Below are 27,795 nucleotides of genomic sequence, written 5' to 3' on the forward strand. Positions count from 1 at the left end.
ACATTTTACGTTAGCGTTTGTATCAATGCACAACATTTTATGTTAATGTAAAGTAAAAGCAGCTTTGCACCGATAGTAATGTGTATCAGTTAGCTATAGCCCAATTTCACAACAGCAGTCGTCTTGATGGGCTTCGATGTGCACGACTCAATAATTATAAAAAAAGGCTAAAAAAAATATATATATTTCTGCCCCAAAAAGGACATGAAGCAAACCATAAAATGCCAAACTTTATGAAAAACAAAAAAGTAGCCGTAGAAATTTTCAGTTAGGAGCTGACAAAAAATAAATGTAAAGAGGTGAGAATAATTAAAATGTGTGAAGTTTGCTGAAGTAATTTCCTTCACTACATATTCATAAAAACATGGTTTCCACAGTAAACAGTAAAGGCATCATTACAGCATAAAGCAGATCAGGAAATGTTTACTTCAGAAACATTTAATGAGCAGAAAAGTTTCCCTGAAACGCTGCAGCTCACCAACACTCTGACAGATGAGCTCCTAAAAGCCTCTGATATTGAGTCACAGTAACCGTTTGTGATGTCACTGTGAACATTCAAACTCTGCACTATCCAGACAGGAAAGAGGGATGTGGTTCCCGTTTAGTGATGGCGTGTAAACAAAAGCTTTAACGCTCAAGTAAACAACAATTCCTTCCTATAGGAGGACTGGCTGTGCTTTGGAGCGCAGATATCTGTGAGTTTTTAATTAGAATTATCTCTCTGTTCACCACACAGCCTGATCTAATTCCTCCATAATTGTTGTTATTTACAAACAGAAGGTTTACGGGTATTTATCGACATTCCCTTTACCAGATCTCAGTGTCTGCTGTCGATAATGAGTGGGGAAATAATTTCCAACACTCAGACATTATCAGCACGTTCAAGTAGGCTTCCTTTTAATATGCTAATGCGGCAGATATAATCAGCGGTAATTGTGAAACACTAAAGTGCAACACATTTGGCAGCGCTTTCCCCAGAATGAAGAAATCACAGTCGGTGAGATTCCGCTGGATCACGGCGAGGATGCTGGAAGTAGCCCCCCCCCCCCCCCCCCCCCCTCAAATGAAAAAACGTTTGCAGGCAGCAAGTTTGGTTGCAGAAACCTGAAGTTTCTTAGGAAAGACGATAACGAATGAAAGCAGAGTCTGTCATCTGACATGGAGGAGGAAACAATACACAGACTTAAATGTTGTGAATCAAAGAGAAAAAAGATTTTTTGTGTTTTGTCTTTCGTGTTTTTTTTTCTTTCAGTTTTGTGTTGTCTGAATTGTGTTGCTACTTTGCTCCTATTTGTTTAACTTTGGCTTCTCTGTGTTGCTGTGCATTGTGCCTTTATGTTGCATCTTTTTTGTGTTCTATCTTTAGATTTTTATAGCGTTATATTTTTTAAGTTGTGTGTTTGGTTGTGTTGTCTGAATTGTGTTGCTGCTCTGTCAAACTCTGGCTTTTCTGTGTTGTTGTCGTGCTTTTCCTCTGTTGTTGTGGCTCCGGGTCGTCTGGTTGCATTTCTGAAAGTTGTTTTCTGTTTTCTTGATTGTGTTGTCGTGTTGTCCCGGTTTTTGCCCCTCCAGGCGGCGGCGGGCTTCTTGAAAATCCCCCTCTTGATTAGCATCGATCCCCCTCACACGGGGTTTATACCTGCCCGCTGTTTGTGTCGCAGCATCACAAATGAATCTTTTGCGTCTTAACCAGTGTGATGAAAGAAGACCCCCCCCCGCCGTTCCTTTGGGGGGGCTCCAACGTTCCTCCTGAAGAGGACGGGATCCCGACTTTGTTTTTCTCCTTCGGCTGTTATTTCCCAGAAGAAAGGCGGCGAGTGAGGGAAGCTCTGACTGATCGACTCTGCCTTTATTCTCCGGGTTTTCGGGGGATTTGAAGTTATTGAAAGTGCGGGGACGTCTGACAGCTGCCGGCGTGATGCCCATCAGACACGCGCCGGCCGCTCCTCTGTGTTTGTGAGGCTGGGGGTCGGAGCCCCCCCCACACACACACAAAAACACGCTCCTCTCATGACCCATCATTCCCGCTCACACATGACAAACTCTGCCAGATTGGTTCTTTTCTCAGCTGTAGAGGGCGGCAGGATCAAGCAAATGCTGTTTGAAATTGTAGCCGGGGGGGGTCAGAGGTGGTAGGTTGGCTGGTTAGACGATGAAGTGCAGAGGTGGGGGGGGCACCGATCTAGTCAGCTCTGCGCCATGAGGTGGCGTGGTGGATCGTGTTCCTCCTCTCAGCTGCTGCTCCTCTTTGCGTTGTGGTGAAGGGGGGTGGCGAGGGGGTGGGGGTGCTCCATCCCCCCCCCTCCACGATGCCTTTGAGTACCCATGCAAGGATTAATGGACGCGTAATATGGAACGACAGCTTGCAGAGCACTGTCATTAATGTTGTAATTCACTTTTAGTGTTTCTAGTATTGCTCTGCAACAGGAGGCACAGATGCCACCTGAATCTGCTGCTTCCAGCAGCCGGAGCGCTCCCACTTCCCACCAGCTGTCCTGGAAAGCGCCCTGCCAGCCCCCCCTGCACGCCCAAATGTGGGCATGTTTGCCTTTCCCATTTCCACCGCGTGTCAGGATTTCTGGACATTGTCGGCGCGACGCCTCCGACGTTTGTGGGCTGGGATTATTCACTCCTCAGCGTTCCGTCAGATCCACGGCGCTTATGCAACGCTCGCAACCACCGAGTCCCAGGAGGGGCAGGAAACCCACATGGAGGTATTTTCTCTGCCAGTAGTGGGCAGACGACCCGCAGAGCTCATCTGAACCTCAGCAAACGCTGAGCCAGTCAGCGGACTTGGATGATGTGGTTTTGTTTATTCTACATTAGTGTTGTGGTCACGTCTGAAAAGAGGTTTCCTAAAAATAGGAAAAGAGCGTTAATCTCCAGGAAACGCCGCTAGATAGGAGGAAAATGATCTGTTACCTCACAAGAAATTAAAATATGGAAACAAGCAATCTGAGTCTTCATGTTGAAGGTTCAAAAGCCCGATAAAAAGTTTTTTTTTTGCTAGTTCTAAGCAAATAGTTTATATTATTGGATTGTTTCTGGACGTATTTGTAGTTGATTTGATGTCACACAGCCACTACGAACGTACAGATGAAAAATGGTCAGACATGAATCTACGTGGAAAAAGTGGGAACAGTTGTGGTCTTTACGTCAAGTTTTCACAGATGTTTCACGAATGAACACAGAAACCACGCAAAGACCACGTAAATCAACGTAAAACATGAATTGTGTGTGATTATTGTGCTGTTTATTTATAATACATCAGCTGTTCATACGTCAATTGGCCTCGTATACGCGACATAAAAGTTAGACATCGATGGTTCATGCGTGAAACCTTTGACAAACGTGGAAAGGTCGAGAAAAAAGACAAAGTTGCATCTTTAAAAAAACTCAGGCACACTTGTCTAATATTTACATAACAAACTACCTAAAATATGTGTAAACTGCGTATATCTCAATTAGTTCTTAACAGCTCAAAACCATATCCAGGAAAAGATATCTGAGCACATTGACGAATGCAAAAAGCACTTATGAATGACGTTTATTACGCATGGATCACGAAAGACTGACGTTTCATGTGTGAAAAATGTGCAAAATGTACGAAGCGGCTGTGTGCAAGAAACAAAAACACGATTTTCATTGGCGTGTGTCTTTAAATTCCATCCAAATCCATGAAAATCTTATTTTCTGTATCAGACAGAAGAAGGGTTTTCTCAGAATGGCCACTAGAGGCAGCGATCTAATTATCAAGTGAGACAAATTTCCCCCATTTATTGCCGAAATTTTTTCTGAGTCTTAAATGAACTTTTTCTAATGTCTTTGGAGAAAAACAATTAGGGCTCATTTTAATAATAATTTCCTTCTTTCTGGATCCTGGCTCTTAACGAGACAACAAACTACCAAAAGAAAAGTGAAGTCCCGTTAGCGTGGAGTGGTCGAGCCTCATCAGGCTGTTTTGGGGTGTCTGAACTCCTCTGACGAACGTCAACCGCTTCGTGAAGCTTCGGAGCTTCACATTACAGCGGGGAATGTGAAGCCATGTTGCAGAAACATTTCGTGGCCTCCTCTGGCGTTTCGAGCACATTGTTGTCTGCGTCTGCTGCTCCTGCAACGGTTGAGGATGTGCAGACGTTTTCCTTTTTCTGTGGGATTCATGACGTGCTTTAATGCGGCCGGGTCAGCCCCTCCCCTTGTTTTGTTTTCACGTTTCCTCTTTTCCAACTTGAAATGAATTTTCTGCGCCCATCAGTCACATTCTTTGTCCCGTGGCTTCAAAGAGGAGTCTTTTCTTTCCCCAGTCAAAATGCAAAACAATAAGTTCGTAATGATATGGATTTCACGGAGACCCGGCCTTTAATTGAAACAGGTGTGATTAGCATATTGTTTGTTTGCCGCTGCACCCCGGGCCTGTTTCTGTTATTCGGGGGGACCTTTATGGAAATGAACGCTTTGAAAAACTTAAAATAAAAATAAATCAACAGAAATGTAACCCATTTCTTTTAAAAGGGGCACAAATTCACTGTGAAGATCATCCTGGCAAAACCACAGAGGGAAATGTCAGAGCAGGGAAGGTTCAAAGAGAAAACCGCTGACTGACTCTGTAAGTGAAGCTAAGCTGGAAATGAAAAATGTTCATTATACGCCCGTCAAGGTGAAAGGAAGCCATCTCCTCGCGGCCGCAGTTAAAATGTCGACCTCTGCTCCTCTGAGGGCGGAAAGAGGTGAAATGTAGAACGACGTGTGTGTGTGTGTGTGTGTGTGAGATCGCAGCCTCATTCCAGACAAGGGCAGCCATGTTAATGGTGGTAAAACGACCCTAACATCCATTTCTTTGCCGCGTTTCCTCTGCGTCCTGGTATTTTCTCCCTGTCAGCAGTGTTTTTGTGTCACTGTTATGTTTTGGGCTCGACCCCTCAGACCTCTGCGTGTCTCTTTGCATGTCCCCCGCTCGCGTGAGATCGCCCCTTCTTCCCCCCGGAGCCTCATTACTCGCAATTTATGAAAGCTCGCGTTGCCGAAATTGCCGGCGGTGGCCAGATTTCCTGGAAAAATAAAGCAGCAGGTGGGAGCCCATCATCTCCCCACTTTCTGACCAAACAGAACTTTCAGACTCGACCTTCACGCTCCAACTGCAAATGAGCGAATGCCCCGCAGTTTGGGATTGCCGGCTTTGTTGGCTTTGTGTGCCAAGGCCCGTTACAATTTTCATAAGGCTTTCCACGCCGGCGCAGCAGACGGTGTGCGAGCTAACCTCCCACCTCAGCACCTTCTTCCCTGCAGCACAGTTGGCTGGGAGAGATCTTTGAAGAAAGTGAAAGTGCTCCAACCTCAGCGCAGACATTCCAGCCCATCATTAGCAGCCTCTCCAACAACTTCTCCACATTCAACATTTTTCTTTGCTGCGCATCATTTATTTAGAAAATCTGTGGGCTTCTCAAACCGTGAGTGTGCTTTTTTCCTACTGTCAACAAACACAACCTTGATACGAAGCCCTACGCATCGTAAACCTGCGATAGAAAAGCTGTTAAACTTTACTTTCTTTACTTTCTGAAAAACCCGCCGGGTTGGAATAAATTCTCAGCTTTCAAAGCCTGCAGGTTTCAGGAGGAAACACTTGAGTTTTCTCCCCGTTCAGAGTCTAAAGTTACATTTTCTGACTTGTAATTTCAATCTTTAAAAAGTAAGTCCTGCTCCAACTATATTGTTTCCATGGTAAACGGGTTTTCAGTGGTCTTTTAATGATGATCATGCTGTTTTCAGCTAAAATCATAAAAGCTTCTGTCATTTTTTTTTTTTTTTTTTCTTTCTAACTTGTCCTGTCCAACAGCTAGGCAGACAGATGAGAGCTGAGGGCCTCTTGGGTTGGACATATTTTACTTTAACAAGAGGGTTTATTAATCTTCAGACAAACCAAAGGTATGTCTGAATAAACCCCGTTTGTAATTGAGGCCAAACTTTATTAATTTCAAACATGTCTGAAAATCTTTGGTGTTGGACCGGACGGAAAAGGAAAGAGGGGAAGAAGAGAGAGGGACGTTAGAGAGAGGGGGGGTAGGGGGAAGGGGGATAAGACCATGAAGCAGCATAAAGCAACAAGTTTACTGGTTGTTAATCATTATGGTAAGATTCAAATGTAATACAAAAAGGGCGGAGCCTGTCCACACACACACTCAAATGTTATAAACACACCTGCTAGCTGCAAAAATGTCCACCTGTCGACATGTACACAAAACAGATAGTGTTCACACGCATACTTATGCCTTAAAACCAACTAGTGTGAAATATTTCAGTCATTCAGTCTGTTGAGCTAACACCTGTGCTCAGGTGAGTGTTTATGTTCTTCTAAAATGGATGGTGGAACGTGAAAAGAAGGAGGGAGAGTGCCCAGCCATCCCCACCCCAAGACCCCCACCGCACCAGCAGCGGCAGCCGGAATCCCCCCAACGCCACACGGGAACCGGCAGGGAACAACTGCCGCCCGGGCGACCAAGCCCGCCACCCAGGCCAGGGCCAGCAGGGCCGCCGCAAGGCCCCCAGAGCCAGAGAGCAGGGAGGCACGGAGGGAAAGAGGGCGCCGCCCCAGCCCAACCAGGAGAGAAGCCCCCCCGCCGCGCCGGTAGAACCCAACGCAGGGCCCCACCGGAGAAGGACGCCCACAGCCCCAGACGAGCACCCCACCACCACCCAGGAGTTCCGGGCATCCCCCCGCCCCAACCCCAGGTACGAGCCAGGACCCCCCAAGGGAGACCCACTCCGCACTCCAGGCAGCCATCCGCCCGGCCCACGGTTGGTCCAGGGAGGAGCGAGGCAGGGGCCCGCTGCCCCCGCCCAGAAGGGGGGAACCCCGGGGAAAAAAGAGGGCCCACAAGGGGTGTTGTAAATATGGCCCGACCAGGCTCGGCCACAGTTGGAAATTTGGCGGGGCCCAGCACTCAGGAGCAAGGACCAGAACCCACCCCCCAGGGACACGAACACCCCCGGCTCAGATGTAATGTGAACCCCCCCACCGCGCGGAGAGAGCACCGCCGGGCCCAGGAAGCCGGCACCCCGGGGACACAGCCGCCGTTTTCAGTGGTCTTTTAATGATGATCATGCTGTTTTCAGCTAAAATCATAAAAGCTTCTGTCATTTTTAAGACATAGTTTCTGCAGAGCGCCAGGCCTTCATTAGAACAGGACTGAAAGTTAGCCTAGCTAGTCTCCTAGCGTAAGCTTAGGCTAACATTAGCGTAGCTAGGAAACGCCGGATCTATCCAGCTGCACAGCTTTGATCCAGACGGCATCGCAGACGAGGGAAATGAAAACTACATGGATCCATTTGTCTGTAAATAGAGAATTTTGGCTTGGAGCAGAAAACGCCAGACTTTGTCCCGCCCACGGCAGTAGCTGTGTCATAAAGAAGAAACAAAAACACGATTTTTATTGGCGTGGGTCTTTAAATTCTATCCAAATCCATGAAAATCTTATTTTCTGCATCAAACAGAAGAATGTTTTTCTAAGAATGGCCACTAGAGGCAGCGATCTAATTATCAATTGAGACAGATTTCCCGGTATGTCGCTCTGCAGAAAGTTACGTTTTAAAAATCAACCCACGATAGACGGAATCTGCCAAGTATTCCTCCTTTTGTTTTACAGTAATTCTAGATGCTTTACGGCTGTAAAACTCCACTTTTCTCTCACAGACATGAACATTTTCACACTTCTCTCTCTCTTGTTATAAATTCAAATGTCTGTAGAAAAATAAGTCCATGATTATAGAATAAAAACAAAGATCTGATCGCGATGAAAGATCCATGGATACCTGGATAGCTGACAGGCAACAGAGGAGATTGACAGTGGAGTCAGAGGACGACGGGCTTTGAAAACCAAAAAATACTGGTGAGACGGCGAAAAGTGAACCGAAGCATAGGGAGGGAACACTGGATTTAGTCATTCTTACACAATAAAAGCTTCATTTCTTCGGTTAAATGGTGTCAAACAGGAAGTGTTTTATTCTAACGTCAGTTTTTTTTCCCCGAACAGACATCTAATCATCACACATTTCATCTTCACTTAAGACAAATACACATCCTTTCTTAGATGAGTCTTCCTGGAAAGCATTGTGCTCAGCAGGTCACTTTTCTGCACCAGAGATGATCAGAGGAACCTCCCACTGCTCTCATGGTGGCTGAAGGAGCCGTTTGTCAGAAAATCCGCTTTTAGACTTTAACATGAAAGTGGAATCTCTTCATTATCGCTCAGTTTACACGCCAAGAAGGTTTATAGTGGTTGTAAAAAACACAAATAAACTTTAGCAAATTCATTTGACATCTGAAGAAATTGGTCATTTCTCAGTAGTCTGAGTTGATCATTAGCAGCTAATCAAAGCGGTCGCATCTAATCGCTCCAACAAGCAGGGATAGGAAGCATCCATCCATCCCGACGCAACAGGCTGGTCACTGCAGGCGTTTTTTGTGTTAATATCAGTCTCTCCTGATACCTCCAACCTTTTTGCCAGGAACTGTTCTGCCAGAAAGCCCTGAAGGCAGCCGTTCCTTTCAAACGTTTCGTGGCTCCATGGCAGCCTGACACATCCAGAAAGGATTGCATGAACCCGGAGAATTTGCTTCTTTCTTCTCTCGACTTGACGCAATTTCCAGAGAATTTAATGAAACGACTGCAACGTTGTTTAAATGAAACCAGTGTGAATGGTTTTATTAGGTCAAATGTTTATTTGGGGTAACAGAAATAAACAAAAAGAGCTGGGGGGTTTTTCACTTTAAAGTTGAAAAGTTTAAAACAAATACATTTTAACTTTTCAAAATACAGCAACTATCTAAATAACCAATAATGATAATAAGCTCATGTTTAGGAATGTGCTATGGAGCAGTGGTTTCATGGACTGTATCTGAGAACTGGACCGAGTCAGAGTCACGTCACCCAGTGATTGTTGGTCTGAGTCCACTTTTCTATGGCAACTGATCTGTCCAATCATGAGTGAGCATGTTAGAAGACCACAGCCCTCCCAATGAGAGCAAGGAGAACCTGTCAAACGCTTGAAAATGATTTCTGTTGGATTTATTATCTGTTTCTGAAGGAAGTTTTATTTTGGAAAACTACTGGGTTCTCTTCACCACGTCTGACTCATTCTGGACACGTGTCAAGTCATTCGGTCATGTGTGGAAAATCCATCTGCTAGGTTAGACAGGTAGGGAGGGAACATTCAGCCTAGACTGACTATGTCGTAAAAATATGACAAATAGAAGAGACCAGATGCCTTTGGATCATTCTTTTGGAAAACTGTTTGATGACGTCAAATCCAGCAAATCATCGGTTTTATTCTTCTTCTACCATGCTATAAACGTTATGCTAACAGGGTGGCATACATCTTGTGGGACACACATTCCATTAATAATTATTAATATTTGAAGTATTTTCTTTATTAAGACAAATGGTCCCACAGTAAGAAAAGACGCACGTTTTAAATTTGATTTTAACCTTTTACTTTATTTTGGACATTCTGGGAGGGTGAGGGACAAGGAAAAAATTGCATTTTAGTGAGTATTCATTCATTCTGAATGATCTGTGTGTGCCAAAGAGTCGTGCGTTTTCACGCCACCATCAATAAAACATGGTTCTTGTTCCTGCAGAAGGCGGCTGCTGTTTGGCTGCACTCCTCCTAGACGCCACCTGCTGCCGTTGCAGAGCATCACCTGCAGCTCCTTCAGCCTCTCAGACAGGTATGGACCGATGTGTTGTCACGCTAGCAAACACAGGAGAGAACCAAACCTTTACTGTTTGTGCTTGCGTCTGCCCGGCATCAGAGGAAAGCCAGTCCTTTGTGCAGAAGCAGCCACGTATAGAACAAAGCAGGGTTCCTCAGCCAGATGTCTCTGTTAGCTCTTCTTCTTTTGCTCATCTTTTAATGAAAAGACGTCTCAGCCGGTTCCTGAATGCTATATTGACTCCAGTTGCAAACCAGTGGACAACCAAGAAATGATCATTTATCTTCTTTTGGCATTTAGTGTAATGACTCGAAACAGTCTTCTCTTCGTCCTGAGCGACTCAGACTTCCAAACGAACTCTGCAAAACGATGACGTTTGGGAAGCACGTCATGTACTGCTCTTTTCAAGGACGACCTTAAAATGAGAAGTCGGATCCAGTTTGGCGTTTTCCTCCTGAAAGACTTCAAACAAAACCTTCTGAAGGTAGGACGACTCGACAGGAAGCGCCCATCTTCCAGATTCGGCCCGCTCGCCGGACGGATGGAAAGTGGCCACAAATTTGAGAGCGACCAAAGAATGGTCTGTCTTTGACTTCCTCTCCACCCCCCCCCTTGTTTCCTTCATTCCTCCATGGCGTTCTGCACAACACCCAGCACCTCCTGATGGGTCTTATTTAAGGCACGTACCCTGACATAAATGGAGGACAGGAGATTTTCCCCGGTCACAACGGGATTGAACGCGGTGCTCCAGAGGAGGAGGGCCTGAGAGGATTAAATGGCTCAGTGGGCGCTGTGTTGTGCAGGGAGTGGATCCGGCAGGTACCCGCCGCATCCCGGCCAGCAGACAGGCGCTGCGTTGCCGGGGATAATGTTGCCTTCTACCAATTAAGCTCGGGAGGTTTCCGGGTGGTTTAGGAGGAGGCTTGTTAAATTATCTCATCTTTTTTCTTTCTTTCTTTCTCCCTGCTTCTTTGTTAACCACATTCCTGCGTCGCTCGATGAAAACCTGAAAACTATAGGGGAAGTCATTTGCCTTCAGTACTTTGCCGCCTAATTGAATTCTCTTCTATCGGGTTTTCAGGCTCTTTTAAACCATATATCAAATGCACACAAATACAGCCTCAAATGCTGCCTGCAGTCTGTGAGGTAGGTCCATTCAAGCAAACAAAAACAGAAAATGCCAAAAGCTGCCAGATGATGGCAGCTTTGAATTAAAGAGAAAAGTTTAAGGACGACGCTAAAGATCTGCAGTAATCCGCCTTGGTTCCATAATGTTGTTTACTTGGTTATTGTCACTTTTTGGTTTAATTGCAGTGTCTGGAAGCGAGGCGACACAGGATTAATTGCATACGTTGAAATCTCATGAGCTTATCAGTGCAATCTGTCTGCAGTGTGTACATTAAAAAGATGCTGTATGCGTTAAATCGGCGTTTAAGTTCATTCAGAAGTTCCTATTTGTTAGTGTTGACTTAGATTTTTCATTTTTCATATTGATGCATTCATACATGTGGGAACGTTTCATCGTGTATGTTTAGTTTTTTAAGGTTCTTGCATAAAACCCGGGTTCTGCTGGACTCCACAGACATTTTTAACATGATCTTTCCACATTTAACACACAGTTTTCATACGGCGTATTTCATATTTAAACTCACATTTTACTCCACTTTTTTACATTCTGCCTGGATAATTTAAAGTGTCTTCTTTTATTTAGCTTTTTTCAAACAGCATCTTCCTATTACCTGCAAATTAATGTCTTTTTTTAAGTTCATCTAGCAACTCCTTTAACATTTTATCTTTAACAAAACGAGAAATAATCTTAAAAATAGTTTTTTATGTTTTACACCTTAGGACACATTTAGTACTACTAGTTTAACTCAGCCTTTGTAGCATCGCTGGGTTATAAACTAGACACGTTACAGTTTATGTCACTTTAACTATTAGACTAGATTTTCCCATTTATGTGTTACGTATGTTGGTTTTTTTATAATTAAAGATTGTTTCTGCTTTTTTTTAAACCTCATTTTAACTTCAGTAGTTCAACTCATTTCACATTCAGCTACAAAGTTTTCATTTTTTGAATGAATAAGCATAAAACTGCAACCTTAAAGAAAACTGGAAAGGAGAAAACACTTTTTCATCTTTCATTCTTAAGCTCCAAAAAAGTGGTGTGTTTTATTCTTGGGACATGATCAACTCTGTCATTTTCTCTTTTTAATCAGAAATAGCAAAGCAGGAAGTATTAGATTGTGACGTTGCTCAAGAAAAGACATGATGTATAAATAGGAAAAGATTAGTCATATTTAAAAAGAACCGCTCTTAACCTTATAGGATACCTCAAACAGTCCAAACAAGGTTTAGAGTCCCGCTCCGATCATCGTCTGATCTATTTATTATGATGATGCTGTTTTTAGACAAATTCTAAAAACCTGTGTCGGTTTCTAGGACATAGTTTCTGCACAGCGGCAGGAAGTTATCGGGCGGGACGGTCAGCGCGGAACAACCCCGCCGCCCCGTCCCTCCCTGTTGCTGAGAGCTCGTAGCATCAACATTCACACACTTTTTTCCTCATTTGTGATTCTGAGGATCGAAAACTGACAATTTAGCGTTGCATGTTTCGTTTTTTAAGAGGCTTTGTTCATCCGAACTCTGACACTCATGAAATTCAGAAATGCAGCGCGTGGGATTTCAAGACAGACACATTATCAACGGCACACGTTCTACACAATGACAACACAAACACACTTACAAGACAAGAAAAAGACAAACTTCTCTGAACATTGGTCAGAACTAAAGAGTTTTTTTTAATTTCTTTAGTTTTCTTTCGACTTGAATCGGTTGTTTGGAAAACAACATTTTTCTTGAGTTCTTTTTAACTTTCAGGTAGATGTATTATTTAGCATCTAAACTGCATCTGGGAGGAAAAACATGTTTCCAGCTTTCTGACACCTTTCTGCTGGAAACGCACAACGAGTCGTTTTGCCACTAGTGAGGATTTTAGCTGAAGTGTTTGAAGAGGAATCCGTCTTTGAGGTCAGAGGAAGTGTCTGCTCCGTTTGCATGGAAACCTGTGCGCTGATCAAAGTGCATGAATGGATGACGACGCTCTGAGCCGCTTCTGTTTGGGCCCAAATAAATAAAAGACATTGAGCTGAACACGATAAAAACAAACAACACGTCCTCCTTCATGTGGTCTCAGTGGACACTTCCTCTCCAGGAACCTCGACTCTGCGGGCTCTCCAACCATCTGGGCTGGGCTACAACAGCCAGAAAACACCCGATTCATGTCCGAGTCCCAGCTGCCCCCATGGGTGGATACGGGTTGTCTGCGGGTGGAAGATGGGCAAAAGGTGGTGAATATGAAGTCATGACATGAAGGTCATAGCCTGCTCAGTGACGGGTTTGCTGCATTCATGCGTGGTCCATAAGGACGCTGTATGATACACGCACGGCAACGGTACGTTCCATTTTCACGACGTTACTTGAACGAACCTCAAGGGAACTGCAGGACACCCCTGTGCTCCCCTTAGGGTGCAGCTCGTCTCCAAAAGTCTGCATGTGACTAAGACTTTAGACGCAATGGCCTGACCTGGTCAGGAATTGGACCTGCAACCCAGCAAGTTGTATTGTTTGCCACCTTATCTCTCATGTCACAAACTTTAGTGTAAGTTTGTCTTCTTATAGCTGTGCTGTGATGGAAAAATGTACGGTGGCCCTGAAGTGCAAACCATTCAACAAATCACTCGATACAAAAACATTTTTAAGATCACAGCAACAATTTAAAAAGCATATTACATTTTAGAAAACAAAAAAAAATTTCAGAAACCAAAACATAAAAAAGAAAAAAAAGAAAAAAAGATTTCAGAAAACAAAATTAATTTCCACAAAAAAAAAGAAATATTACAAAATGAAAACATTTCAGAAAAAAAATTAATTTCCAGAAAACAAAATGAAATAAAAAAAATGAAAACATTTCAGAAAAACAAAATGAAATATTAAAAAATGAAAAACATTTCAGAAAAAAAATGAAATATTAAAAAATGAAAAACATTTCAGAACACAGAATGAATTTCCAGAAAACAAAACGAAATCTTCAAAAATGAAAAACATTTCCAAACCGGAAGAAGCAGGTACTATGGGACAACGCTGATTGGATGATGATGTTTGTCAATCATTTGAACTGAAAAGTATTTTAAATGAAGCGATGACGGATTTTATCGTCCAAACAACAATGTACCATGATAATTCCCGTATTTCCCATTTAAATATTAAATCAAAAATGCAGCAAACAGATAATGAAGGTTTAAATTATTTTTTGAATATTTCGTCTGAAGCAGAACGGTCACCCGGAAGTAGTTTGTGTGGATGACGTCCGTTCTGCAGGTAAACAATGAAAGGGAAGGACGATAAAACGTTAACATAAACGTTAATCTTTGAATATTTAGCGGATATGATGACAGAACGCACGCAGAAATATCAACACCAGCCAGGTTTACAAATGTTTCAAAATGTCTGTGGGAGGATTCTGTCTGAAGCAGCAGCTGCGAAGAAACGGGTGTTAAAGACGGCGCACATCAGGAAATGCAGTCCCGCCATCCACAGATAAGGTATGGAGGCACATTTGTTTGATCTAATAAATGTAGCGTTAAACGTGATTTCTAGGTGGGTGTTTACAGACAGATCCAAGATCCTTCAGTCATACGTTAATGACAGGTTACCTCATCAGCTGGAGAGGGGGGGTCACGTGGGCAGGATTCTCAGACAGGTGTACCAGCCGCATAAATCAGCAAAGCTGTCAGGTAAACTGCAGCAGTTTGTGTCTCAGAATAACATTTATGAATGCTTCTTATTCACACTATTAAGATCTGTGACTTTAGAGTGTGTCAGTGCACAGAAACATGACAGTAAATGACTGGATGTGCACATCATCAGACACGTCCAGGTGTGTAACTCTTCTTCAACTTTCGGCTTCTCCCATCAGGGGTCGCCACAGCGAACAAGTCGCATGGTAAATTTGGCAATGTTTTACGCCGGATGCCCTTCCTGACGCAACCTTCTCAAACCAGGCTTGGAACCGGCACAGAGGCGGTGGCAAAGTCTGTAGTGTAAAAGAAATCTTTAAAAAACATTTTAGTCTTTCAGGCAGAGGAGGAATACCAAAGTGTTTTAGAATGTATTTTTTATAAGACTGAAATAATGTATTTTATTCTGAGTTTGGTGTTTTGACCCCTCCCTAATGAATTTCTGGTTTAACCCATTTTCTCCTCATTTTGATGAACTCAACTTTTTCCTGAATGAAAGATGAACGGCAGCTGATGTTTTTCTGTCAGGGATTTTTAATTTATTAATTTATTTCTGTCAGGGATTTCAATGGAGCTGGAGTCCAGGGCAGAGGAAGCTGCAAGCATGTACGAGCAGGAACTGGCGTTCCTTACCTGTGCATCTTCCTCTGGATGTAATGCTGAGCAGCAATGTGGACAAACCTTTCTGGAACTTCGCTTTGAGAAACTTCACCTGCAGAAATATCACATGTTAATTCAATTAAGTATTTTATAAACTTTTAAAGTTCATTTTTAAGTTTCAGTATATGTGTATATGTATATGCATGGTTCAAAAATATACAATGCACTTTAATATTATTTCCCATAATAACTTGTTTACTGATTTCAGTCTTAAAGTCGATTTTTAGCAACACTGATGCCATATAATTACTGTAATTACTGTAGAAATCACAGAATCAGGCTGGCTCGGAGCTTTTTCTCTCATGTTGTCACCGAAAACGGGAACGGCTATCATGTGAAGACGGTTCGTCTCCATCGGGTTCTTTTTGCGCATGCGCAAGATAAAAAGAAATTATCTTTTCAAAGCAGCACTTTAACATCCTAAAATTAACATCCTTAGAGACATGTGACTGACAAAAGAAAAGATCACAGAATTGATTCTTACCTGAAGATGATTGACAGCGTGAACCTCGCAGCCGTAGACATTAGCGCACAGCGTTCAAAGTAAAAGTGCTCACAAACTACTTCCGGGTGACCGTGTGTCAGGCGAAATGTTAAAAAAATAATTTTAAAGTTCACTAACAGTTTGCTGCATTTTTTATTTGATATATAAATGGGAAATACGTGGATTATTATAGTACATTGTTGTTTGGACGATAAAATCCGTCATTGCTTCATTTAAAATACTTTTCAGTTCAAATGATTGACAAAAATCATCATCCAATCAGCGTTGTCCCATAGTACCTGCTTCTTCCGGTTTGGAAATGTTTTTCATTTTTGAAGATTTCGTTTTGTTTTCTGGAAATTCATTCTGTGTTCTGAAATGTTTTTCATTTTTTAATATTTCATTTTTTTTTTCTGAAATGTTTTTCATTTTTTAATATTTCATTTTTTTCTGGAATTTTTTTTCCTTTCTGAAATGTTTTTTAATTTTTAATATTTCATTTTTTTCTGGAATTTTTTTTTTCTGAAATGTTTTCATTTTTTAATATTTCTTTTTTTCCTGGAAATTAATTTTGTTTTCTGAAATGTTTTTTTTTTGTCATTTTTGTTTTTCAAGTTTTGGTTTCTGAAATTTTGTTTTGTTTTCTAAAATGTAATGCTGCTTTTTAATTTTTTTTTTTTTTTTTTAATTGTTGTTGTGATCTTAAAAATGTTTTTGTATCGAGTGATTTGTTGAATGCTTTGCACTTCAGGGCCACCGTAAAAATGGGACTGAATACCCATGCAGACTTCAGGGAGCGACCTGCTAGTGGAGCAGGACTCTTGAGAACTGGATCCAGAAGTCCCGCTCTTCCAGGTTTTTCTAAAAATGGTTCTCACATGTTGCTGGTCCAAGCAGTGACTCGTGCTTGTTTGTGCTGACTCGGCTCCAGTTCGTTTCACTTAACAGCAAACTGAAGCGTTCATGGTGGAAGAGTTAAAGCAAACTTTACAGAAAGTCTGCAGAACGACTACTTAAAATATTACAACATTCTGGCTCCTTTAGGAGAATCGCACGTTTCAACAGTGGCCATTTTTCAGCCTAATTCACTTTGTAATCTCCTGAAATTAATTTCTGGTCCGAATTCTTTACTGAAAGTCCTCATAATGATTATTAAAAATTAAATTCTATTATCCATGTGCTCATTAATCTCTGAAGTAGTCATACTCGGTGGGTTAAGGAGAAGTGACCTCTTAGGAAAGTAGGTTTTATGAGCTTAACTTTCTTGGAGTTTTGTCTGGTGTTTATAGGGTTTCCTCACAGGAACGACAGCTCCATGCTCCCTTTTCTTTTCTTTGCCTTTCACTTCCACCTCCATAAAAGTGCTGTCTTGGTTTGGTTTTATGTGAAAGGCGGCGCTCGCTAACTTTGACCACCGTCCTCGTCCTCGGGTGAACAAACAACCCGTGTGGCTTTTCCTCTGACAAAGGGGCGCTCTCATTTATTTCCAGATGTGACACTGTGTTTCCTAACACCCTTGGGAGTTCTGTGTCCGTAGTTCCAGGTCGGTTCCCAACAGCGCCGCTTTAACCTCCACACTCCTACACACAAACGCCTCAAAGTAAGTGTGGGAAGCGGCGCCCCAAAGCTCCGTCGTCCAGGACAAATTGGTAGCAAGCGGCTCATTTACTCGGAGCCGTCATGAATGGACTGTGCCGTGACTGTGTAAACAAGTGCAAAGACTCCCAAGGGCATTCCTGCATAAATAATGACTCCGAGAGATGTTTGCCATTTGTACCGCTCACGGCACGTAGACATGGGTCAGGTAGTCTCCTCTGCGGGGAGTCTTCAGTAAACAACTGCACAGCTCCCATTAACCAGCGAGGGGAAAGTTTACCTGGTCACAGGTGCAGCTGCAGGCCCTTCCAAGTTTGACTTTATCCTCCACAGCCGACTGCTTTTGTGTTCTTTCAGGACAGGGAGTTTGATTGTCTGCTGCAGACATCTTCGGAGGCACGCTGATCAAGTGGGAGCTTTGTGGTGCTGGCAACCTTTTAAAAGCTCCTGGAAACAGAATGAAACTGCAGTTATTGGTTTTCTTCAGTTAATGTCAGTGGTATTATCCTCACTTGGCCAAATCTACCTCACTGAAAGCTCCAGCACTCCTGGGCTTGATTAAATTGTTCCAAACATCCTGTGTGTGGATGCTGGCGCTACAGCGGCGAGCTTTCCTCTTCATGTTCTGATGTTACCGTTCAGGTTGGGCCTGAGCGACTCCAGCATCCTCACGCTGGAGAGAGATCGGGAGAAGACGTGTGTCCGGAAACAGAAAGAGCGTCTCTGGTTTTTGCGTAACCTGAAGCTTCATCCTTCAGGACCAAGGACAGAGCATCCAATGGCGATGCCCACAAACACAGAGAGGTTGATCTAATTTCAGCAGTTTCCTTCACATGTGACGTCCTCGCTGCAGAAACCAACGTCTTCCAAAAGAGCGGAACTCGCTCGGAATGCGCTCCTTTGGTTCAGCGGTTAAATGCAGGAATGTGCCGCTAAAATAACGGCTAAATGCTGCGTTAGCCAAGCAACACTCGAAACAAATGTAAACGTCAAACGTTCTATACACAATTAAAAGTACTGAATGCTGTTTAAACATGGAGTCATGGGTTCTAACGCCTCAAAGTGGGTAAAAAATGGTTAAAGAGACACAAAAACAGATAAAAACAAACCTTATTTTGATAAAAGACCAAACAATGTGTTGGAGTTGAGCTGTTTTGACGTTTAAGTTTTTAAAGCTGCCAAATTCTGAAAGATTGCAAACTTTCCTAGCCGAATATCTAAACAACGAAGGGAACTTTATTGCAGGAACTTTGCAAAAACACCGATTTTGGGAACACTACAAACCATTTCCTATTGAAGAAGTTGACCTGTTGACTGGAAATGTTTCAGTATTGGAAGATTTGGTGTGAAAAATGGATGTGTGGATGTTTTCCGCTTTAGCCGCCGTCTCCTCAGAGCCGCCTCATTAAACACCATTAGACTGAATTATTAGCTGCATTAACATGCAGTGATCTTTGGTAATGGTGGGCTGAAGAAGGAAAAAGCCTGGCAGGTTCATCCTCCGTCTGAGAAGCGTTTAGCTGCAGATCATGCCCGAACTTTGATCACGCTAAGCTTTCCCGTGACATGAAGGCAACCTGAACGGCGTTACCAAACGTTGACATTTTTTTAAGCTTTTGCTTACGTTCAACTCTTTGCAAGCTCTTGTTGTCAATTTAATGTAATCCTTTCAGTAGAACACAAAGGTTTTCTTTGAAAATGTTTGACTTTTGTCATTAATTTTCATTTGACGAACTACACGTTGAGGCTGGCGGCGGCGAATGCACGCCTGCACGCCAGCGAGGCACATTGAGCTGTTGCACTTCGTGTCATTTATGCTTCTTATTTTCATGCCTTGTGAAATTATAGTTAGTGGGCTCCTCAGTGTTCTCTTTTATAAAGATTTATAACAGTTTTGGAGTCGGTAGAAGAAGAAGAATTAGATGGAGGTTAAGCTGTTTGTCTTTATTGGATTGAAAATGATTTAATTTATCATCAGAAAGAAACTGCAGGGCTCCTCTGAACTCCTCCTTTCTTTCTGGTGTGGTTGCTTGGAGCTGCAGGAGCTTGTCTGGACCTTTTCACTGCTGCCGATGTTCCCCCTTTGTTCTCCAGTTTTCGGCTTCACGAGAACCCGCAGTTTAACGTTCATATCTACTAGATTAATTCGTGGATTTGTGGTTCCAGCAGATTTGTAAACGTGGATCCTTTTGTGTAAACTGAAGCCTTTTCGGATGTTCCAAAACCTCCATTCCTCCTCTGAGGATGGCCTCAGACGGAAGAGAACTGCGGTCTTTGCAGATGACGCCGTCCTCGTCGGGTTTCCAGCGCACGGGATGACGGCGAACTTTACAGAGACGTCTGACATATTGGAGGAGATGAAGCCAAATTAAAGAAGCATCATCCCTTAATTGCTCCGTCAAACCTAGACGTTGGAAAAGGTTCGCTTGTCACAAAATAAATGATTGCTGTTTTGGTATTTGACGCTCGGACATGATGCAATCAGATATCGTTCACGTTCACTAACCTGTGGCTTGTCAAAGGCTTTGAAGTGGAGGGCCTGTCTGGACAGGTTGGACGTGTTCACGGTCAGTTTGAATCAGGCTTTTTTGACGGGCATTGTGCAGCTCGTTTGATCTTCCTGTCTGGGTCTGAACGCTTGTTTTTGCAGCTGCTCCTTTCATTTCCAGGCTGCAAAGTTTCAGGACGTTTCCGACCCCACGGCAGATATTTCAGGATATTCAAACGCTGCGTGTTTGTGCAGAAACTGCCAGCTTTGAATACTTATTGGGGTTCATTTCAGTCGAATATTAATCTAGAAGACTGATAATTCTGTCTTGAGAGTTAAAACCTGCTTCAATAACGACAGAGACATTGCACATGTATCCCTACAAGTCAGTCCTAACCACTGCTGCCAGTTCTGATGCACATTTTGTGCAACATTGATCCTTGCAGGATCAGCTGCAGAGGTTTGATATTCTCGGCACATTTGGTCTCTCTTTATCTGCTTGTCTGCTTTCAGCCTCTGCTGCTGCTTCGTAGAGAACAATCCTTCCAAACCCCCAACGCCATGATTGAGTCATGGAGCTAAAAAATAAAGAAAATCAAATGAAGAATCACAACTTTAGCTTTGAGTCCGACAAAACCCTTTGATTTTAGTCTCAAACGTTTAACGATGAAAGTTTGGAGAAAATTGTGTTTTTGTGGCATTTTTCTGATGATATGAAGGAAATTAAGCTTTTATGCATTTCTGAGTATTTTTTATTCAAATCTTTGTGAATCAGAGGAAAAAATTCAGTTCAGGAAAAGATCGTATTTGTGACGTAGAGAAGATGCTGGGCGGGGCCACAACCTCCCTGCTCCGCCCCTTTCTGATCCACCCACCTGCAGACAAACAGATCCATCTGAGCTGGAATCTGGATCTGAACTTGTAAGCTAGCGGGAGACAGTGTAAACGGAGAACTCTCAGTTATGGGTGGTGGGATCAGATGGCAAAAGTCCCGCCCACAATTCAGGGAAATTTTAAATGCACTCCAGCTGTTCTGCAGAAACTATGTCCTAGAAAAACGGCACAGGCTTTTGATTTTGGTGAGAAACTGCATCATCGTCATGAAAAGACCAGGCGTTTGGACCACAGGCCTCGGTCTTACGAAGATCTCATCCTGAAATCTTATTGATTCTTCAAACCAGCCCGTCTACGAGCCAAACCGTCCTCCCTCCAGAGAAACTAGCAGAACTCGTCTTCAGCGTGGTTAGCGTTCTCTCCGGAAACTCCCCTGCAGTGGCCTGACATCCTCTACAGCTCCGTCAACATCGCAGCCTTCCAGCTTTCTCTGCAGTGGCTGCTGGGAACTGTTAAGTCAGCTTTATCTTTTGGACAGCCACCCATTCTGCAGGCAGCAACCCCCAATTGTGTTGCATAATTGTGTGGCATATAGGTTCCCGCTCCAAGCGTGGGTTTGAGGGAGAATGGAGAGCAGGAGCATGTGTTGGTGGAGGAGAGGGGAAGGAAACAAAGCAACGCCCACTCCTCATTAGCTTAAACACGGCGTGTTCTCCTGGAAGATAACATTTGAAGAAGAGGAGAAGAGATGAAGCCCACATGTACTGCGCCACAACATGGCATGCAGATATGAAGCAAATCTCCACATTTAGGCTGAGCCATCTGTTCCTCCTGGAGGAGGCGACGCCTTTGCTGCGCTCGCTTTCCACCTCCCTTCCAGACCGTCCGGCTCTCTCAGAAGTTTGACAAAGTGACGCGCCTTCATGCCAACGCCGTGGCTTTATGTTCCCTCCTTCATTTCACTTCTTTTCCTCAGAGTTTCCGTGTGGAAATCCGCTCTTTGATAGCATATGTGCGATGCAACGTGGCATAACACAATCTGAGCTCCGTGAGAGAAATGGGATTATCTCGCCGCTGATTGTCAGCTCTGTGTTTCAGTAATCACTTTCTTCAAGGAGAGAGATGCGGCTCGCTCGCAATATGACCTGCTGTTATTATGCATTCCTTCCCACAATGCAACATTTTGTTTTCCTCCAGGTGAAGTGGAAATAAATTTGGAAATGGAATGCGCACACAAAGGGTTGATAAAGAAAAGAGTAATCCCTTTGCAAAATTAAAACAAGGAGTAAATCCCAGCGGCATTCCTTTCCACCCCATTAAACAAAAAAAAAGTCATTTTTTAATCATATTTTGTTGAAATACACACCAAAAGTTTAATTTTTTTTGCTTCAATCGTGACCCCGCGTATCGGAAAATGTTGTCATGGCAACAGCACAGATTCACAACCTACAAAAGTCTAGTTCTGGCTTGAAAGCTTGTCTCATCAAATCCATCAAGTTTTCTCTCTATAACTTTTAGTTTTTACTAAGTTATGTAAGCGCTGAAATGTTATTAATTGATCTTTATGTATAAATCTTTCTGTATAAATCCGTGAATCTAAGTAAATTTCACACCAACATTCAAAAAAAAGCTCCTGCAGCTTGACCTTTGACCTCTTTGAACTCCACCATCCCAAATAAAATCTCTGACATCATTCAAGACGCCCATTTCAGCCATTGACTGTGTCTGGGACCTAGAATGACTCCTCCCACTGGCGTTCCAAACAGGAAGTACTCCTGATGAGAAATGAACAGCTGTCAGTCATTCTATTGGTCAGAAGAACCATTCTGGATCTGATTTTTTTTTTTTTTTACATCTACTTGAAAATCCTCCATTTTTTCATGATATTTTTTCCGTAGTCCAATTTATCCAAATCATAAAGCCTGCTGGCCCCCCCTCCAACGTTTGACAGATTTCGTGTGGCCCGCTTTCAAGTCATGTGGACGTTCAACTAGCTCCCTCCAGATTGGTGAGAGTGGTTGCCATGGAAACTACTTATGGACGAGGCCTGGCTCCAACATGGCGACGTGGGTGTGGTCAGCAGGTTGCAGGTGCAGCTTCATCAGCATCTGGGCGGCCACAGACCCGTCAGCTTCACGGCGGCGGCGGTTTCTGGTCGCTCCGCCTGGTTGTTTGACTTCAGAAGAGTTTTCCTCGCCGTTGCTGGAGCCTGATGTGAAATCCAGTGAAGAAGAAAGGGCCTCCTGTAGCGGACACCATAACGAGAACGATAACAGGAGTGTTCATTGGCTGGAACATGCATCGCTGTGGTCGCATTAATCACGCGTTCATGAGGTTTAAGTGCATTTTCAACTCTACACAGTCAGTGGGAACATCACCAACGTCTGCTCTCGGGTTAAAGCTGCTCGTCTGCGTTAAGCGTTCACATCGAAAAGTGACATCTGAGCCGCGGTTTCTCACCACTGCCATGGATTAAGTGGAGCGCGCGTCTGTGTTTTGGCCATCAGTATCTGGACGAAACCCCCCCACCCCCCCACCCGCCTCTGCCAGGAGGCGACACATGGCCGGCTATGCATCATTTTCTGAGTGTTTGGCTGAAGGCGCGTCCTCTCTCCACGGCCCCTCAGCCTGCCTCCACAACCCGTAAAGAGGACATCCATCAGAACAGGTGTAATTTGCCATGCAGTCACGCTTCTTTGCTAATACAATTTGTTAAGCAGTTGTGGTGAGTGTTTGTGTGTGTTTCTGAGAGCCCAGTGTTGCTTTCCGGGTAGTTGGCTTTAAAATATTGTGCATCGGCTTCGTGAATCTGCAGCTTTTTTTGTTCTGGACGCTGATATTCCAAATGATTGACTTTGCTTCCGTCAAAGCAATTGAAAGGGAAAAAAAAAATCTTTCAATGCTCCTTAGTTTGGATAAATAGAGCGGCGAGCCTTTAATTTGGAAGCTTGATTATAATTTGGTGGAATAAGTAGTATTCCTGAGCTGAGGGAGACACTGAGGTGACCCAGAAAATTGCCTGTGGTTAAAAGCTTGGTGTGCAGTTTGCCGCCGCGCCGCTCCACCGCCACCAAACGGGTTTCCTGGACTGCCTCGCACGGCGCCATTTAATTCTGGTTACACAACGCGAGGTGTCAGTCCGATGTTCTGGGATCAGTGTGATGCGGCGGCGCTCGCCCACGGACTGGGTGGACATCCCCATTCGCCTTTTAGCGCGTCTCCGCACATCAGCTCGGCCGATTTCACATCCCATCACGTCACACGTCCCCACAGTTAAGCGCGGATCAAAAGCTGGTGTCACCCCCCCCCCAGTCAAAGATGCAGCCTCAGATAAGCAGATTTGAAGCGCGTGTGTTGTCGGAGCAGAATCGGCGAGGAGGGCTGGCTGCTGTGGCGTGATCCCGGGTCTCAAGGGGAGGCTCCCGCTTGTCAGAATGTGCTGTTGCAGGATCTTCCTGATGAAGTCATTAAGAAGTCATTAAGAAACCATTAAGAATCATTAAGTCTGCGAGGTGGCACTCCAATGCGCGCGCAGAGAAGCACCAGGCATCGGGAAAACTTGTTAATCACACAGTTTATTTGTTTCCCCAGTGTGAGACTGTAAATACTATGACAGTGTGTTGGAGTGTGCATCCTAATGAAAGTCTGTATTAGCTCCTCTACCAGTGTGAGCTCCCGTCTCCAGAGGGGCCGCTCTCATCATCACACGATGGCTGCCTCCTCGCCAGCAAACCCTCTAAAGCAATAAACAAGAGCACGCCATTCAGATTCTGTTCGCTCGTCTTCTCCTCGCTCGCCCAGGTGGCTGATTTAGAAAATGGCAGATATCTGGGAGCGCAGCGCTTTGTTTGTGTCCTTCCTGCTTCCGTTTGTCATCCGTGAGCCGATGTCCCCGCGGCGCGTTGAGGCCTCGGCCTCCGAGTTTTTATTACCAATTGTCTGCAGCCACTCGAACCCCGCGGGGGTGACAGGTCGCCAGGAGGAGGGCGCCGCTTGAAAATCCACTGAAGTGCTCTTATCGCACTCATTAGACCTGCGCAAGATGTCGCCTTCCTCTGTAATTATCTCCATACAGTAAATCTCTCATTAGGAGGTCGCGCTACAGCAAACCCGAAGAGACACGGGCCTATCAGAGGAGGAGGAGGAGGAGGAGGAGGAGGAGGAGGGCTCAGGTGTCGCCTGATGCTCCCATCAGAACTGGAAGGCTCTTTAAAGCGAGCCGTGGAACTGCTGCGTGACGGAGAACAGCAAACAAGACGTTTGGACGGAAAACCAAACAAACCACCGTTGATTTGGCTGAATGATCTTCACCAACACCCACACAGCCGCTGGTCCTCAGGGTGAGGCCGAAGACCAACAAGCCTTAGCGCAGAGAGTGAAGGTCAAAGGTCACAATGCCGCAATCCTATGGAGCGCCGTTCGGACAGTGGATATGACGTCATCGACTCCACAAAGTGTAAATCGAATTGATGCAAGCGTTTTGTGACGATCCTTTCTGAATCTGCTGTCCTCTGAAGATGAACACGTTGATGGTTGTTTAAAAAAAAGACATCTAAATTCTAGTTTTGACTAAAATTGTTGAGAGTGGTCTATATTCGCCAATTTAGAGAGCACACTGGCTGTTCGCTAAGACTTCTGGGAAATTTCTAAGGCTTTGGAATTGTAGATTTGGACAGAACTACATGGTGAGGTATCTCCAACACAGCAAATGTCCTCAAAAATATAATTAGAGCCTCGAGGTCAGAGAGTGAAGGTCCAAGGCCGTCAAAACGTCATTAAAAGATCAAATTTTAGCACAAAATAAAAATCAATCATGCACAAGTGTATCAGATTTACAGAATAGTAGCATATAAACTGCATAAAATATTCCATTCTCAACCGACCCAAAAGTTCTAGCGTCTCAAAACCAAACACACGTGTGACGCGGCCTTTTCCTTAACGTAGAGACCAGAAGTGGCTGTAAACACGTTTCATCTCCTAACATTCAGAGCAGAGTAGAAACTTCCTTTACATTGTGATGCCAGCCGTTGTTTCCAACAAACGATGTCTGGCTGAAGCTCCGGTTCCGCCGTCTCGGGCCGTAATAATAAACGCTTTGCTGGGTCTTTCCATTTTGAGCCTCATTAAATCAACAACGCGTGGAGCACTCTCGGGGTTCTTTATGTTTGAACGTGCAAAGAGAAGAACGAGGCGCCGCCGCAGATAGAATTATATTCCACTGGCGAAGCTGCGAGTTGAGTTTGGGTTTCACAACCAGTGGTTTGTTTGAAAACCTTAACGGAATAACTGATTGGATCATTAAAGCGCACCAAAAGGCCAAACGTTTCCTCCCTTTTTCCAGGCTTTTTGCATTTTAAATGACACTGAATCTCCACTCAGATGTTTGCTGCGCTTCATCTCACTTTCATGCTGCTTTTTTTATCAGATTATTGAAGTTTCATCTCGTTTTAGCAAAGCAAACGATGCGAAAATCCTTCTTTGTTGGAGGATAATAAATACTTTTGTATTTCATCCTCTGACTGTCCCGTTTTACCGTTCTTGTTGTGCGTAATTTGGCGGCAAACGTCTCACTGAAGTTGATCTTCCTCTTCCTGGTGGAGCCAGCTGCTGTTTGGATCTTTAAAGTGACAAAAGCGGCTGATTACAGGACAGAAGAGGTGAGCACACGTGTTTGTTCTGCCATCCCTGGCATGTTTGAGGCTCTGCTCAGCTAAAGTCCCTTAAACCCCCCCCCGGACCCTCTGCCTGCTGCGACCAAACCTCCAGAGCAAACAGTGAGAATGCAGGTGGGTTAAACAAAGCGGACGCCATCGCACCACCGACGGTCCGGCTCCTCCTTAGCCTTCAGACATGTGTGATATCTGAATTTGGCTCGGTTCCCCCACTCATAAACCCCCCCACCCCCCTGCAGGTGGTATGACCCGGGTCAAGCAACTTCTTTCAGGGATTAATCCTTGTTGTGTGTAAACACATCAACTTGCAATTAATATGGAGATTCGGCTCCAGATGTGCCTGTAAAAGTGGAGTTTGGACTTGGCAGGCGGCTCGCCGGATCCATATGGGTTCGCCTCCGAAGCAATATTCCACCTGCTCCTGCAGCCATTATTTTTCGCACAGGCAAACAAATGCCCCAAATGAGAGTGGCAGCATTTGGTTGAACGGCGCTGATGACGGCGGGGAGGGGGCACTTCATTCTTGCCGCATTCATACACACCTGGTTAGTACGTGTTTAGGTGCGGCGAGGAAAACCGGCGCCGCGTCCCTCATGTTAATTCCGGTCCTCTAACTCTGGGAACTTGATGATGTGAGGGTTTCATCAACAGCCGCTGAGTGATCCCACATTACTGCAGTATCAGGACTTTCCAGTCGACCGGTTGAACTCCACAAACTTCCAGTGTTGGATTGCATTAATAGCATGCAGGGGGGGCGGTGATGTAAAATGTGGTAACAGTGGCAGCCTGTGGCTAAAGCTCAGTCCTGTCTGCTGCTCTTCACCTCAACCTGTCGCCTCAAGTTCCTCCAACAAATTGATGGAATTGTGCTAAATTGTTTTTTTCCCGTTGACCTGCTTTATTTCAGCAACGTAGGCCTCCTATAGCCGGGCCTATAAATCACCTTAGTTTATCGATCAATGGCAGATAATACTCTGTTTGAAAAGGAATCATTATGCGGTCGGATTATCGCTCAAAGAGCGGAGGCTGCAGGCGGATGTATCGCAGTGGGAAGACTACCACAGCTGTCCTGTTCTACACTTTGACTCCATTTTAACAATATGTATGAATCTATGATTCAGAGCAGTCCACAGACTTTTTTTTCTCACCAATTTTATTGTTTTCTAAAGTTTAGCAAAGAAATAGTTTATACTTTACTCCTTTTATTTCAAATTTTAGCTAAGAACGCATCTTTTTTACTGTTACAATAAGACACATGAGGTCTATATTTGTATAAACCCTTGTCGTATTTAAGGCTAAGCTTTATTTATATTATTTTTGTTTGTGTACTTTTATTGTTGGACCGGAAAAGGAAAAAAACTTTTTTTTTCATAAAAAACACATTTTTTGATTTAACTTTTATTTGTTAGCTTATGAACAGCTTAATTGTAAGACTTGATGAAGACAAAAAACACTTTTTATGGTCAGGGTAACATATTTAAGTCCCACTGCGATCATCTAGGGATTCACCTCTGAGATCTGGGCGGGACAGTTGGCACTGGCATCCCCGCCCC

The 27,795-nt window shown here is 44.0% G+C and overlaps 1 protein-coding gene across 15 annotated transcripts in view; it reads left to right on the forward strand.

Annotated features, from left to right (window-relative positions):
• rbfox3b (RNA binding fox-1 homolog 3b) overlaps positions 1-27,795 on the forward strand; it is a 653,838-nt gene that overhangs the window by 271,167 nt on the left and 354,876 nt on the right. For 9 of the 15 annotated variants that reach the window (XM_078951925.1, XM_078951929.1, XM_078951927.1 and 6 more), the window contains exons 1-2: positions 2,647-2,714; positions 9,635-9,724. In XM_078951925.1, the coding sequence (XP_078808051.1) occupies positions 2,662-2,714; positions 9,635-9,724 (143 nt within the window). In that variant the 5' untranslated portion in view covers positions 2,647-2,661. Of the gene's footprint in view, positions 1-2,646; positions 2,715-9,634; positions 9,725-27,795 lie in introns of those variants that run through there. The other 6 variants (XM_078951931.1, XM_078951941.1, XM_078951943.1 and 3 more) reach the window with 1 other exon arrangement.

The sequence above is a fragment of the Oryzias latipes genome, chromosome 8, assembly GCF_053564925.1.
Source record: "Oryzias latipes strain Hd-rR chromosome 8, Olatipes_Hd-rR_3.1".
In the NCBI taxonomy this organism is placed as follows: domain Eukaryota; kingdom Metazoa; phylum Chordata; class Actinopteri; order Beloniformes; family Adrianichthyidae; genus Oryzias; species Oryzias latipes.